The sequence below is a fragment of the Nycticebus coucang genome, chromosome 17 (assembly GCF_027406575.1).
Source record: "Nycticebus coucang isolate mNycCou1 chromosome 17, mNycCou1.pri, whole genome shotgun sequence".
Lineage (NCBI taxonomy): Eukaryota > Metazoa > Chordata > Mammalia > Primates > Lorisidae > Nycticebus > Nycticebus coucang.
The window spans coordinates 44,915,575-44,930,177 of NC_069796.1; the positions used below are offsets into that span (position 1 = coordinate 44,915,575).

Sequence of the window (14,603 nt, forward strand, 5' to 3'; positions counted from 1 at the left end):
ATCCCCGGGTTGTTAAGAGGGATAAACAGGTGAACACAGGTAAAGTGTGGAGAATAGTGCTTGGCACAGACAAGGATGTTAGGTGAGATCATTCTTATTTCTTACTCAATTGGATATCTTTATGATTTTACATGAAACGTGTTGTTACTGGTAAATAAAAAAAAAAAACAGAAGCACAGTCTTTATTTGGGGATATGAAAAGACTATAGGAAAGTTGGAGACCATTGCTTTTTCTTTAAAAAAAAAATCCTTCTGTGTTTGATTTTTCATACATGTGAAACAGTGTATCACACAGTATTTTTCTAATATAAAGAGATTGAGCAAAAAGGTCACTAAAGTCCCAGTCATCTCTAAATGACTATGATTTTTAAGGAGCAATATTTTCTGAGTGGTTTTCTTGTCCTTGTTGTCATAACTTCATTAATATGTTTGACCTTCCCAGGAAATCTTGACAAAGGTTTAAAGATTACAATCCCTTTGGTATGTTTATAATGCAGGTTTCAACTCCCTGGATAGAAAAGAAAATGGGAAAAGTGAAAATGTAAACTTTGTAAATACTTGGCTGACTTCTACTTTGCCTCTTACAATCTTTTCCAAGAAATCTCTGCAGTTTCCTAAAGGAAAGAAGAGTAATAAAGAGTCAACTAAAAAAAAAACACCAGTGTGTTGCTGGTAGGCAGCAGCCTGGCGATGAAAGCGTTAACAGGGCTGGGTAAGGTGATCCCTTGAAATGAGTAAGACGAGTTGTGAAAGTTCTCAAAGCCCTAGCAGCAGCAGCTCTAGGAGGAAAGGAAGCGGGTTGGAGGGAGCCCGCCCCTGCTGAGTGGAGGAGGGTGCTGAGCCAACTCGACAGAGGTTTCCAGCACGAGGTTAGTGGCCCCCCCCCGCACACCTTCCCGCCTGCCTTGCTGCTGTATGTGGAGAGGAGCCTTAGGGAGACAGGCGCCATCTCCCATCCTCCTGCCTCATGTCTCCTCTGCCTACTGGTCACTAGTCCGGCCAGTCACCCTCCTGCCAAACCTCTTGGGCTATGGTGGCATTCGCTTGAGCCTTGGCACTTGTGAGGCACAGCTGACTTCTTCTCAGGACACTTTTCTAAACTGGAGACTTATGTTCATACATCCCAAAGGAGACTTGTGCTCTGGAACAAAGGGTGTTTTTAGACACCCCTCCACACACACACGCCCCGACTTCTAGGCTGCCCTATCTTAGTTTGTACAGGTTGTGACCACAGTGCAGAATTCCTATCTGCTTCGCTTGAAACTGAAAACAATTGTCAAAGTAACTAAACAGGCTGCACGACTTTATCTTGTGGGAGGAATACTGTCTCCCAGGCTAAGGTAATCAGAGTGAGGAGGCAAACGAAAAGAAAAAGAGGGGCAGAGAGGAGAGCAGAAAAGAACGACAGGAAAAGAGGAGCCTCCCAGTCCTCTTGTCCTGTAGCTAAGGTAAAACAATTTTTGAAAATGGGTTTCTAGTAGAAATGTTTCTTATGCATTGCTAGAACAAAATGGCGAAGGAAGATACATTGTGAAGGAAGTAATTCTTCATCTGCATAGGATTCAGATCAACTTATTTACCTAAACTGATCCATGTGTGATGCAGGTAATAGGTAAGTTTAAATCTGGGGGGAAAGGAAGAGGAGAAGGCTCACTGCATCCCGAGGGGGTGGGAGCTGAGACTGTTAGAGCGCTCTGCCCAGGCGGGGTGAGGACCCTTCCACCCCGGCTGGGAGACGGGGCGTGTGGCCACCTCCACAGGCTGGCGTTGCTTCCCTGCTCTTCTTTCTGCCCAGGCAGTGAGCAGGCAGCCGGTGGAAGGCTCCCTCTAATCCCTGCACAGGCACAGTGGAGTCTTATACCTGCTACACTGAATCACAATGAGTCATTTGAAACTTGGGTGCCGGAACAAAGTACTTGCAGACTGCCTGATGAGACACTGCCTCAATGTAGGTGGGATATACCTCGCAGAGTAGTCACATTTTTTCCCCCTTCCTTTCCTTTCTCCTTCAAGCAGAATTCTGAAGCTCTCAAGAGATCGGCTCTAGTCCCTTGGCTCAGCTGACCCTACGATGTGGACCCTGCTCCTCCAGGTCGGGACTGGAGTTTTGAAGTAAAATGGATGATTTGACCTTACTTGATTTTCTGGAGTGCCCTGTGTGCTTGGAAAAGCTCGATGTTACAGCCAAAGTCCTCCCCTGCCAGCATACCTTCTGCAAACCATGTCTGCAGAAGGTTTTCAAGGCCCACAAGGAGCTGCGGTGCCCGGAATGCAGGACCCTGGTGTTCTGCAGCATCGAGTCGCTGCCGGCCAACCTGCTGCTCGTGCGGCTTCTGGACGGCGTGCGGGAGGGCAGGAGCCCCAGGAGAGGGGGTTCCTTCCGCAGGCCCAGCGTGCTGACCCTGCCGGACGGCAGGAAAGGCAGGGCCAACCCCAGAGGTCTGCAGGCCAGCTCTTTCCGGCTGGTGCCCAACATCCGAATCCACACAGATGGGGTAAGAAAGACCTTACTTGTTAATATCATGTCACTTGGAGGTTGGATTTGCGTGTCCTGGGAGCTAGGGATTGTTTTGTTTTCAGTTTCAGAGTGCCACCGGGTGATTCCCCAGTGATAAGTTTCTGTAGGCAGCGATCATTGTACTGAAACAAGGGGAATCCTCAGCTTATCTAATTCATCTGAGAATTCCCTTTGAACTATTCAGACTTCCTCAAGCTCTCCTTCTTGTCCAGAAGGTAAGAGCATGAGGAAAGCCTTTTAGATTGTATTTTTGGTCTTTCACTTCTACTGTTCTGAGGACAAGCCAGTGTGTGGGAAATGCACGAAGGGTGGGGAAAAGAGAAAACAAATCCAAATGCTTGCTGCTTGTGAGATCTCTGAGAAGTTTCCAAATGGCAGGTTTCACATGAATTTTACCCAAATCCATCTTCCCACCCCTAGTCATAAAGCACTTTTATGACAATGCCCATTCATAATCTATTCAAATCTATCAGGTTAACTCGACGCCCAAGATAGAGCCAGAGGGAAGCGTCCACGTGGGCAGACTGATTGATAGCAAAGGCTGGGCTGTGAAGCACAGCAGATAAGTATAGGGGCACCAGAGATAGGTCTCACTTTGCAAAACGAATAAAACACACAGAAAATGCACAGCACGGGCTGCGAACAGAAAACCAAACAGACCCGGGTGAACTGCACAGATCACCCAGTAATGCTTTTCCTGTCTGGAGAACTGGAATCCCCCAGTCCGTACACGCAAGGACTTTATTTGATGTGGCAGAGAGCTCCGTGGCAGAATGCTGTGTGAGGGCACTTCCAGAGAGAGGCACATGGTCCTTGTGAGTCCAGCATAATTATTTGCACTGTCACCCCTGCAGTCAGCGTGCAGAAGTGAACACAGAAAGCTATGGCTTGGGTCACCCGCATACTTAGCAAAGCCAAGCTCCTTTCTTTGACGTCTTACCTAAAGCAAGTTTTAACACAGGCCGCAGGACCCACAGCTGCCTGCTCTGAAGAGTGTGTGGGAGAGTCTTGCACAGACTCCTGCCCCACTCAGGAGAAGAGACTTGCATTTGGGACAACTTTTTGAAATGTTCCTTCTAAGAGCTCACCCGAGTTCACTGCACCTTTAAGCCACCTATGTGGTAGGGATATTTGTAAACATTCAAAAATGAGAGTGGGAAGAAGCGGGACACTGGTATTTCGTCCTTGCAGACTCTTCATTGCCACCAGGCTTGTGTGTGTGAACACATTCCAGAAAAGGGCTTGGGCCTCCCCTCCAAGTCTTTCCATTAGCCGTGGTCTAGTCATCAATCAGAATTCCAGGCCTGGAAACGCTGGCTGGGTGGGGGTGAGGAAAGAAATTTTTCTCAAACATGCCTTGTTTACAGAGAAGAGGGCTCTATCTCTGGGTCAGCAAATCCACCTTGAATTCCTAAGATGCCCTCCACCCCCACCCCTGCTTCTCCCTTACTCCACTTGCTTTTCAGCAGAGTATCATCACTCACTAAAGTTGGGGGCCTGGGAGGAGGCAAGTCCCTTATCAGCGTCAAACGTTTTTGTTCAGGTCTTCATCTTTTTCTACGTGTCTGTGTTGCTAAGAAAAGGTAGCAACAAAAGGATCCACAGCTGCCAAGTTTTTGAACCACAGAGGATTCCCAGGGTCCTTCTATCACAGGGAATTGGGATGGGAGTTAGTTATAGGTCAGAGATAGTCGTCAGGATGCTGGGTGCCCTGGAACTCTTTCACAGAGACACGTAATATCCGAGTGTGGTGCCGGTGATGTGCCTGTACCCCTCCTCCAAGCTACTCTGGACCAAGTCCTACGAGGAGGCTGAAACCCAGAACCAAGCCTTTAAGGGCTCCTGATTTTAGGAAAGGCCTGGGTTGGGAGGATGCTCCGTGAGAGAGCAGGGCTGGCAGCCACTACCTCACCCCTCCCCCTGTGCCCCTCATTTCCTGAGTGATTCCTCTTGCAGTGGTCCCTCTCAGACCTATTCCTGGATACAAATGTAGCTGACATCTACAACTGTCTCTACTCCCCCCAAATATAGGTATCTTTTCTGTAAGTGTGGAAACGACTGAGCATCCTTTGGTTAAGAGAAATGGGGATTGTCTGGACGCCATACTCTGTTCTGAGAGTCAGAGGAGAGAATTTGCATCCTCACTCAAATCCTCCTGACTTACTCTCCCTCTCTGCTTCAGTTTAGACAATCAAATGAAATATTTGAAATAATTCTTACTACCCACCTTCTTCCAGGATAGTGTGAAAGAAATCATTGCAAGATACTGGTATCACTATCGAAAAGATCTGCTATGCAAATGCAAAGCATCATCCTTATCGTTAATTTAAATTTGCTGTATGACTTTGAGTAAGCCACTTAAGTTTGCTGGGTCTCAATTTAAAATTCTGTAAAATGGGAAGATGTATTGTAAAAACAGAGAGCCATTGTGAGGCTTAACTAATTAGTGTTTGTAAAGCACTCTGAGAGCCTTAGATGAAAGGCATTTGGAAGATCATTATTACGGCGAACATTATTATTGACTGTTTATTGTGCCCTGCCACACATGAGACATGCTGCAAAACACAGATGGAGTTACAACCCTCAAGGGAGAGTGGAATAGGTATTATTATTGAACTTGATTCTGTGCTGAGTTCAGGCCAGGATAATACTAAGTATAAAGTACTTTCCTAAGAGGGCATAAATAACCTGTTGTCACAGGGGACTCACTGATAACCTGGCCCTCTGAAAGAGTTCATTTAACTTCCTATCTACCCTGTTTCCCCAAAAATAAGACAGTGTCTTCTTTTAAGGTGTGCTCCCAAAGATGCTCTAGGTCTTATTTTCAGGGGATGTCTTATCTTTCCTGTAAGTAGGTCTTATTTTCGGAGGATGTCTTATTTTCGAGGAAACAGAGTATAAGCTTTTCCAAAGTCTACTCTGCTCACCCAGGTTCATCTAAAAAACGAGCTCATCGAGATCTTTTGTTAGCTTAAAGAAGCCTGATGCATCTTGTGCCAGCCAGTATGCTAGGGTGGAACCAATCGTCACACCTCCTGGTGCCACCCCAATAGAGAGAAAAAATAGCCCATTGTGCCAACATGTCTGAAACCCTCCCAAGCTGATTGTGTAAAAAGAAAACTTGAGAAACAACTGTAGGTTTCCACAGCATGCAATTATTTCAAACCAACAGGCAAGATCGCCAGAACCCTGGCAGGCCCCTGGTCATGCAGAGCCCACCAGTTCTCATTCCTTCCTATAATATAGTGAAACCAAAGCAATTTTACAAGCCTTCTAAAGGGTTGTGAGTTCCTGAATAGCTGATCTGCCTAACTCTTCGTTCTGTTACACTTCAATGATATCTCTGAATTAGGACGGAATAAAGCAGAGAAGTTAGACATTTGCTGCCTTAGGTTAGAGAAATATCAAAATTCAAATCCCGATTCTTCCCCAGTTGTGTACTTTGGGTACACAAAGTTCCTAATCTATAAATTGGAGATGATAGCAGTGCCTCCCTCAGAAGGTCGTTGTGAGAAACACAGGGTGATTCATGTCACTTAACTCCTAGCACAGTGACTGGATGGTATTAAGTGCTCAATCAGTTTTAGCTGAGGTTGTTATTGAAGTGACTTAACACTTTCTACTCTAAATGGCATGCCCCCCTTTCACTCCCTTGTTAATCATGTGCTGCCCAGGTCCTTGGTACCTTCGTTTCTGGTGGTTTTACTCGCCTCCAAATGATCCGTGGCAGTGATTCAGACATGTGATTCTTCCCAGAGTGTGCTGGCTCTGCGGCTCACTCCCAGGACCCTTAAAGAGCTATGAGTTGACTCTAGGAGACAACTCCTTAATCAACTTCACTTCTCCAAATAGCAAGTTCAAAGGAAATGCATACATAGGGCAAGCACCTTGTCCATTTCCCAGCATCATTGGTTCCGCGTTAACTTTTCTATTTTTCCTTTTCTCCTGCTTTGCACTCTACTCCCCAAGATGAATGTCACCATCCTGGGTCTTGCAAGGCTGGACTTTGTCCCTATGTTGCTAATTATCATGTAGATTGCACACATTTCGGTTTTACTTGCCCCTTATCAGCGGGAACACACCTGCCACCTCCAGCACACAGACCAGGTGGCTTTGTCCTAGAAACTTTTCAGCTGGTTTTGCAAGCACTAAGGGAGAAAAATGAGGTCGGAGAGTACATCAGGGAATTGAGGTTGGGTAGAATCCAGAAGGAAGTGCAGCCCCTTTCCTGGGTTTCAGATGTGTGCTGAAACAGAGCTGTGATACAGACAGTGGTTTTGCTAAATTTGTAAAGGGGATTAAAATCATCTCAGGCACCTGAAAACAGCGGGGAGGCGCTACCTGGGACAGCAGGACCATATGTGGCAGATGGAGGGAAGCAGAAAGGTAGGGGCTGAGGTTGATAAGTCAGGAGTCCCAGATGGTTCTCCAGCTTCACACTCGTTTGCAAACATTTTTTAAAACCACATGGCCCCAGATTGTCACAGCCCCCAGCCTCTCCTGGTGTGCCTTCTTCCTAGTTACCATCCCCTGCCTTTTATTGCTTACTGATGCATGATCAAGTGGAGTTGGGTTTGAGCTGTGAAGCCTTAGGTAAGTCACTTAACCTCTCTGATCCTCAGTTTCCGAATGTGTATAATGGAGATAATAATGGTGTACATATATCATAAGGCTATTGTGAGATTAAAACTAAATAATATCTGTAAAGAGCTTGGTACATAATGGCTGCTAATAAATGTTAGCAACAGTAAATAACAAATGAGTATAACAATAGAGAGAAAAGTTGGCTGGCACTGGAGTTCTTTGCGTACACATGCAGAGATGCAGAGGTTCCCATTATAAAATTAAGCAGGGCGGCGCCTACGGCTCAGTGAGTAGGGCGCCGGCCCCATATACCGAGAGTGGCAGGTTCGAATGCAGCCCCGGCCAAACTGCAACAACAATAACAACAACAAAAAATAGCCGGGCATTGTGGTGGGTGCCTGTAGTCCCAGCTACTTGGGAGGCTGAGGCAAGAAAATCGCCTAAGACCAAGAGCTGGAAGTTGCTGTGAGCTGTGACACCACAGCCCTCTACCGAGATCGACAAAGTGAGACTCTGTCTCTAAAAAAAAAAAAAAAAAATTAAGAAAAGGGGATTGCAAAAGGAATGAGAATTCTTGAAAAAAGACAAAACTAGTGATAAAAATCAGATTAGTAGTTGCCAGGGGCTAGATCAGTGATTTTCAACCTATATGCTGTGGCATGCAGTGAGAGGATTTTAGGTGTGCTGTGAAAATGTTTAAAGATCATTAATTACATTATTTTGAAAAGAAGTTCAAAAAAAGAAAAGAAAAAACAAAAGAAGCTCAAAGCACAAAGTGTAGTCTCCTTTCTTTTCTACTCGTTTTTTGAGTATTTTTATTTATTTTTTCAGATTAATATGAGGGTACAATTTTTAGGTTACATTGTTCTCACTTCCAGGGTAAAGTTCCATTTGTTCCAGAGCCCCTCACCCACAGGGTGTGTTACACACCCTCACAATGTGCACATCCACAGTGTGATGTAGGATCCCCCCTCAGGTCCTCCCTCCATCTGCCAAATGTCTCTGCCCTCCTGCTTCCCTTAACCCCTGAACTGGACTATATTAGTATTTTATTGTTTTTATGAGCATGTAATTGTTTATATATTGACTTCATATTAGTATAGAGTACATTGGATATTTATTTTTTTCCATTCTGGTGATACTTTACTAAGAAGAATGTATTTCAATGTTTATTGTAGCTCAATTCATAATTGCCAAGTCATGGAAGCAACCTAAGTGCCCATCAACCCATGAATGGATCAACAAACTGTGGTATATGTATACCACGGAATATATTCAGCCTTTAAAAAAAAGATGGAGACTTTACATCTCTTACATTTACCTGGATGGAGTTTACTCTTTTTTTTTTTTTTTTTTTGGATCAACATAATTTAAGTGTGTTGCTGAATTGTAACTATAAGTTCAAGTGTGCCATGAGATAAAAGGTTGAAAAACACTGGGCTAGAGGTTGGGGGAGGATGTGACAATATAGGGGTAGCATGAGGGTTTTCCAGTGGTGGAACTGTTCTGTATCCTGATCATGGTATAAACTATATGAATCTATATATGCATTATAATTCACAGAAACACACATCATGAGAAAAAAAGTCAATTTCATCTATAGTAATTTTTTAAAATAATATGTTTAAAAAGGAAAGTGAGCTCTTATACATTTCTTTCAGTCTCTTCCTGATTTTCACCAGGTTCACTCTGCTTTCCCTCCCTCTCTATGTATATTGGGTCAGTGTTATTTCTGAGAAAGACTTTGCCGTCCATCGTTTAAATGATTAAGGTAATTATTGCAGGTGAGTTTGTCCCCATTTCAGCCTGCCATTTTATTACCCACGTCAGTTTTCTTATCAGTTAAATATGTCTGGACAAACAATGGGCAAACATGACAGCTCATTCCCCAGACACGGCCTAAGCTCTGAGGCAGATGGGTGGGGCATGGGGTTTTTCTTACTCAATCTCAATTATCCACCATGTGCACTGGGGACGTGTTACCTAAGGAATTAGCTAATACATATTTTTGTGTTGCTTTCATTTCTTCTTAGAAAAGGATGCCAGTCCCCCCCCCCTTCTCTTTATACTATAAAGAGATTTTGGAGAGAAGGCGAGTGCATGTTCAGCCCTTGCCTCTTGAACAGCTTCTTTACTTGGCCCATCAGGCATCGTTACGTCTCTTTAGGCTTAGCTGGGACCAGTTCACAGACAGGTTGAGCATTCCTAATCTGCAAATCTGAAATCCGAAAGGCTCCATAATCTGAAACTTTTTGAGCACCGACAGGATGCTCAAAAGAAATTCTCATTGGAGCATTTTAAATTTCAGATTTTGGATTTTCAAAGTTGAGATGCTTAATCGATATGTATTCTGCAAATATTCCAAAATCCAAAAAAAATCGGAAATCAGAAACTCTTCTGGTCCCCTGCATTTCAGATAATAGATTCTCATCCTGGACAATTTTAGTCAGTTTCATTGCCCTGTCTCTTTCATTTTATTTTACTTACTCTTTTTAGAGACGGGATTTTTCCATGTTACCCAGACTAGAGTGCAGTGGCTATTCACAAACATCGTCATCATGCAGCACAGTCTTGAACTCTGGGGTTCAAGTGATCTTCCTACCTCAGCCTCTCAAGTGGACGGACTAAGGCATGCACCAACACATTTGACTCTCCCTTTCTTTCCCATTCTTTTTATTCATGCTTATACCTTAGATTACTCTTTTACATGGTGTGTTCTGTAAGGTCTTAATGGATGTTGTGCAAAGCGCCAGGGTCAAACAAACCTGAGATTAAAACAAAGCTATCTAGGCAAAGCTGGGTGGCTCACACCTATAATCCTTACTCTGGGAGGCCAAGGTGGCAGGATTACTTGAGCTTAGGAATTTGAGACCAGCCTGAGCAAGAGACCTGTCTCTACTAAAAATAGAAAAATTAGCTGGGCATTATGGCAGGCACCTGTCGTCCCAGCTACTTGAGAGGCTGAGGCAGGAAGATCACTTAAACCCTGGAGTTTGAGGCAGCTGTGAGCGAGGCTGACACCAGGACAATCTAGCCTATCTGGAAAAAAAAAGTTAAACATTTATTCTTTGCTATAGGACTTTTTAGAACTTCAGGCATGCAAATGAATTGTGAATCTCTAAGTGGGAGATTATAATAAGAAATGTTTTCCGGGGCGGCGCCTGTGGCTCAGTGAGCAGGGCGCCGGCCCCATATACCGAGGGTGGCGGGTTCAAACCCAGCCCCGGCCAAACTGCAACAAAAAAATAGCCGGGCGTTGTGGCAGGCGCCTGTAGTCCCAGCTGCTCAGGAGGCTGAGACAGGAGAATCGCTTAAGCCCAGGAGTTGGAGGTTGCTGTGAGCTGTGTGATGCCACGGCACTCTACCGAGAGCAATAAAGTGAAACCCTGTCTCTACAAAAAAAAAAAAAAGAAATGTTTAATGTTTTCCAAATTTCTATGACGTTGGCAATCCCCTTCTCCCTTTTATTAGCTTGTTAGTAATATTAATTGTCTACGGAACAAAATTTGGGAAATACTGTCTCAGACTTAATATGCTCAGTCAGAATGCAAAAGATATTTTTAGAAAACTGTTTGAAATTCACTATCACCACCCTCTGCAGTATTTATTTAGTTCCTACCAGTTTCTAGTATAGACACTGTGGTGACTTACACAGCAAAGATTCTCACCTTCTCAATGCAAAAACCAACCCAGATGAGGTGGTAAACCAGTCCACATGTATTCAAACACACATGTATGGATAGACATGTGTCTTTACATATTAAAATCAGGGGCGTTGATACTGATTTTAAGATATTATTCATTATAATATGTATTGTCTATTTACATATAGCTTTTAAAGGAAAAAAGAGCATGTTAGATGCTCACTGTAAGATACATCCAATTTTAGAAATGTTAAGATGTGAAAAAATAGTGTCTTACTAAAGAGTACATATTGTCTTACTCCATTTATATAAAATTCTAGAGAAGACAAAACTGTATTTTTGTACAATGGAAATGCTTTATACGATAGTACATAGGTTTATTAAAATTCCATCAAAGTAGACACTTGAAGTGGGTACATTTTTGAATGTAATTTATAACCTAATAAAGTTGATTAAGGCAAAGGAGGCTTAGACTCAAGAAGTGATGGCTTATGAGAATGTCAGGTGGTAAGGTGGTTCATTTTGAGGGAAATGAAGTTTGATCATTAAAAATGAACTTTCTAGAAAAAATAGGTGTTTTAAGATTCAGGAAGGATGTGGTCAAGGGATGAAAAGATGGGGTCTGTTCTGGGCATGTGAGCCTGGGAAAGACAGGACAGGAGAGGGATCTCTTGAATTAGAATGGAAGCTGGAAGAGAGGGAGACGGAGACAGATAGAGAAGAGACAGAGTGACCAGATACTTGCCTTCATATCAGGTCACGAGACACCACTAGGAAGGCACAGGCCAAGTGTTGTCTGTAATAAAGTCTCTCCAGTGGCCATTGTGCCAGACTGGTTGCATGCCCTCACGTGGCCTACTGGCTGTATCTACAGCAACTTGATGGATTCAGAGCAGCCAAGCAAGATATCTCTGCTCCAGACAGGTAGGGGAGCTTACCAAGTAACTGAGGAGCAGTCTCCATGTCCCTGGAGAGCCATCCCTTTTCACTGAAATGATCAGGTTACCCAATAGCCCTCGCACATCTGAGTGCCAGGCAGAGTGCCCAAAGCAAGTGCTAGAACATGGGTGAGCAAACACTAGTCCACCATGAGCAGCTCCCTGCAGCCGGGGTCTGTATCAGCCCCCAGGGTACACTGTTCCAGATCCCAGCTCAGAAGCCAGAGCACTCAGCAAGCCATCCCTAAGCTCCTGCTGTGTGCCAGGCTCTGTCCTGAAAGCTCACGCCAGGTACGCTCTGGGGCTCAGACCCCAGGACTCCAAGAGTAGCTGAGTTGCTCTCAGATCTCTGTCATTTCTCCTATTAAACATAACTCCCATTCCTTCCTCCCCCTAGGTCCTGGAACATAGACAAATATCTCTAAATGTCTTTCTGTATAAGAGAAATACATATTTTAGCATCACTTTAAAGATACGTGTTCTAATTTTCTGCTGCTTCTGACCTGAGGTGTTCAGTGATATAAGTAAACAGGATAATATGATGCAGGCACAAAGAAAACAGGAAACTCATAGCTCAGTACTGTGCCTGAAGCTCCCAGCCCACACCCTGGCCCGTATTAGGAAGTCTGAAATGTTTTTTTGGCTGGAAGATTAAGTAAATAAACATACTCACGTCTGTAGTAGACTTTGTGGAATCACAAAATAACTCCTCATGATGCGGAAGTGAACCCTTTGTGAATGGAGCCATTACAGAGCTATGTGGAGAATAAGCAGCTCTCAACATTAGGTGGAAAGTCAGATGGTGACTGAAATACGTTTGATGTAAGTCACCTTATTAATACCTTTCTGGGTGACAAATATCACTCAGGAAAACATAGTGGACCAAGTTCAAAATCACTTAGTGTGTGAAATACTGCCCCTAAAAAGATAGCAAAGGCCACTCTCTATGTGGACACACCCCTGCATCATAGGCTGCGTTCCATGTGTACCTTTGATCTTGGGAAAAACACTTTATCCTCAGTTAATTGACACTTAGTCACAGGGATCCCAGTGACGGAAAGGAAGAATTTGCCGCTGTGTTTATAAGCTAACTCAACCTGACCTCCAACATAAAGGGAAGGCAGCATTTCAGGTTACAATGTGGCCTCAGTCCTCATACTGTACTTGTGCTGCCAAATCCCTAATTTTGTCATTTTTTATTGTGATAAAATATGCACAGCATAAGATCTACAATTTTAGCCTTCCCTAAGTGTCCAGTTCAGTGGCATTAAGTACAGTCACCTTGTTATGCCACCATTGCCACATCCCTCTCCAGAACTTTTCCATCATCTCATACTGAAACGCTGCACCCATTAAACATAACTCCCATTCCTTCCTCCCCCTAGGTCCTGGAACATAGACAAATATCTCTAAATGTCTTTCTGTATAAGAGAAATACATATTTTAGCATCACTTTAAAGATACGTGTTCTAATTTTCTGCTGCTTCTGACCTGAGGTGTTCAGTGATATAAGTAAACAGGATAATATGATGCAGAACAAAGGCCCCCCCCACCCCATCCTTGAGTACCAACTGTGTGCTGCTGGGCAAGCGACCTAGTGACTCCGAGCATCCTTGCTATGCAATAGGAAGAGCAAGTCTCACCTTCTAGGGTTAGCAGAAAGATTTAATGAGATCACACCTATAGAGCGCTCAGCACGGGGCTGGCACCAAATAAGTTCCTAGTAAAATTAACTATCTGCTTGTACTCATCCAGGTAGGTTTATCTTTAACAATTCATCACGCTCAGCACAGTTGGCCTGCTATTTCCCTGCATCAGAGATGTGGGGATAATAATGGTCACGGCATCATTTGGAGGATAAATCAAAATAATTCACATTAAGCTCTTAGCACAGGGCTAGACACAGAGTAAGCTCAATGACAATCAATGTCAGGCACTCTTATTATTAATACTTCTCGGGTCTCATTTATTCAAGAGATATGTACAAGATTCCTTGTCTGGGTAAGACCCTTTGCCTGAGGCGCAGTGGAGAACTAAAGCCAAGGAGACATGATCCTTGTCCTCAAAGAGCTTACGGTCTTTTTGGAGAGATAGCCATGTAAACAAACAACTGTGGTGCAGTTAATAAATCTCAAAACAAACGTGTTCACAGCGTGTTGAGAGAGCAGAGATAAAGGACTCTACTGACAGAGTAGATTTACTATGTGTCACTTACTGGGTGACACAATTTCACCTACAGAAACTCACCTAACTCTACATACAACCCACTGAGATGGCTACTGCTGGTTTCTCTCCACAGACGAGGTTTGTACTCTGTAACTGTTAATATTAATAAGTTAGGAGAATATGATAACAGATCAAAATTTAGCATCTATCTGTGGAACCATTCAGGAAAGTTACCAAGGTTGTACTCTTTTAAAATGCAGATGATCTGATTCCTAATTACCCAGGCATTAGGTCATACCATGACACGGAGGAATGCAAACCTCGAAACACACTGGGAGGCATGTTGGCCAGGAGGTGGGACCGACGTGGAATATGTGTGTCTCAGGCGCCATTCAAAAGCACAGCACGGAAGGCCAACAGCAGAGCCCAGAGAACATGGATCATTCACTGTTAATCTTTCCTGAAAGGCTAATAGGAAAACTTTAGCCTGGAGACAGAGAAATAAGGCAAATAATCCCGGGGCGTCTAAAGCAGAGCACCGAGCTGAGGGCACCCCACTCCAAACTGCCAGTGTTAGAGAAGGCACAAAACTGTCCGCCCAGTCAGGAGACTGCAGCCCGTCCTCGAGTCTCAGTGTGGCCTTTGTTCCCCCAGTCAGCCCTCAGGCCGAAACTCGGGTTGGGCTTAGATGTCTCCACATCTCCCCTGAGTCCCCAGTGCTGCCCGCCCACCTCCACAGCACAGATCAGACTG

General features: G+C 44.1%; 1 protein-coding gene across 6 annotated transcripts in view; it reads left to right on the top strand.

The window, feature by feature from the left end:
• The first annotated feature begins 768 nt into the window (after positions 1-768).
• Positions 769-14,603, top strand: part of SH3RF2 (SH3 domain containing ring finger 2) — a 149,216-nt gene continuing 135,381 nt past the window's right edge. For 3 of the 6 annotated variants that reach the window (XM_053565944.1, XM_053565940.1, XM_053565945.1), the window contains exon 1: positions 1,909-2,495. In XM_053565944.1, coding sequence (XP_053421919.1) covers positions 2,118-2,495 — 378 coding nt within the window. In that variant the 5' untranslated portion in view covers positions 1,909-2,117. Of the gene's footprint in view, positions 870-1,316; positions 1,449-1,908; positions 2,496-14,603 lie in introns of those variants that run through there. The other 3 variants (XM_053565942.1, XM_053565941.1, XM_053565943.1) reach the window with 3 other exon arrangements.